The sequence below is a fragment of the Myotis davidii genome, unplaced genomic scaffold, assembly GCF_000327345.1.
Source record: "Myotis davidii unplaced genomic scaffold, ASM32734v1 C63777145, whole genome shotgun sequence".
NCBI classification, from domain to species: domain Eukaryota; kingdom Metazoa; phylum Chordata; class Mammalia; order Chiroptera; family Vespertilionidae; genus Myotis; species Myotis davidii.
The window spans coordinates 1-1,173 of NW_006376167.1; the positions used below are offsets into that span (position 1 = coordinate 1).

A 1,173-nucleotide genomic window follows, 5' to 3' on the forward strand; every position below is an offset into this window, starting at 1 on the left:
CATTTTTCACTCCAGGGTCTTCTGCTGTATTAAGTCAGAGAATTGATGCCGTGTATTTCCGTGACCTGAAAAACTGACATGAATGGGATTGGAGTCTTGAGTTGAGTGAAACAACTGACCAGCAGCCATAAAGATGGCCCATCAGAACACCACCCAATTCCATCCTTTCTCCTTTCTCCTTTTGGGGATTCCAGGCCTGGAAAACCTTCATATCTGGATTGGTTTTCCCTTTTGTGCTGTCTATCTGATTGCCCTCCTGGGGAACATTACAATCCTGTTTATAATTCAGGCTGAGCCTACTCTCCATCAGCCCATGTTTTATTTCTTGGCAATGTTGGCCTGCACTGACCTAAGCCTGTCCACTGCCACTATCCCCAAGATGCTGGGCATCTTCTGGTTCAATTTAAGGGAAATTCTTTTTGGTGCCTGTCTTGCACAGATGTTTATGATTCATCTGTGCACTGGTGTGGAGTCTGGGGTACTGACAGTAATGGCCATAGACCGCTATGTTGCTATATGCAATCCTCTTAGATATACCATGATACTCACAGACAAGGTAGTGGCCATTCTAGGTATAGCCATGATAGTGAGATCTTTAATCTTTGTTATCCCCTTTGTGTTTCTTATCTTGCTGTTGTCATTTTGTGGTGCCAGGATCATTCCCCACACTTACTGTGAGCACATGGGCATTGCCCGTCTTTCCTGTGCCAGTACCAGGGCCAACAATTTGTTTGGGATGGCTGCCTTTTCTGTGGGATTCATTGACCTGATAATAATTGGTTTCTCCTACGTGAAGATACTCTGCACAGTGTTTCGTTTACCATCATGGAATGCCCGATTCAAGGCTCTCAACACCTGTGGCTCCCATGTCTGTGTCATGCTCATCTTCTACATCCCAGCCTTTTTCTCATTTCTGACCCACCGCTTTGGTCATAGCATCCCTGGCTATGTTCACATATTGCTGGCCAATTTATATATGGTTGTTCCACCAGCACTCAACCCTATTATCTATGGGGTCAGGACAAAACAGATCCGGGAGCAAGTTCTAAGAATTCTTAACCCTAAAAATGTTTGTTTCTCAGCTGCCCCAATCATGATGATATGTATGGTATTGTGATAGATCTACACTATTAAAAGAGGAACATGCAAACTGGTGTCACTCTGCTACGCCCA

The 1,173-nt window shown here is 44.5% G+C and overlaps 1 protein-coding gene across 1 annotated transcript; it reads left to right on the plus strand.

Annotated features, from left to right (window-relative positions):
- Positions 1 to 133: 133 nt before the first annotated feature.
- Positions 134 to 1,069, plus strand: LOC102770937 (olfactory receptor 52E5-like; the record flags this gene model as incomplete). The annotated part of the gene is made up of 1 exon (XM_006777741.1): positions 134 to 1,069. A coding segment is annotated over exon 1 (936 nt), but the record flags the coding sequence as incomplete, so codon positions are not given.
- Between the last annotated feature and the right edge of the window lie 104 nt (positions 1,070 to 1,173).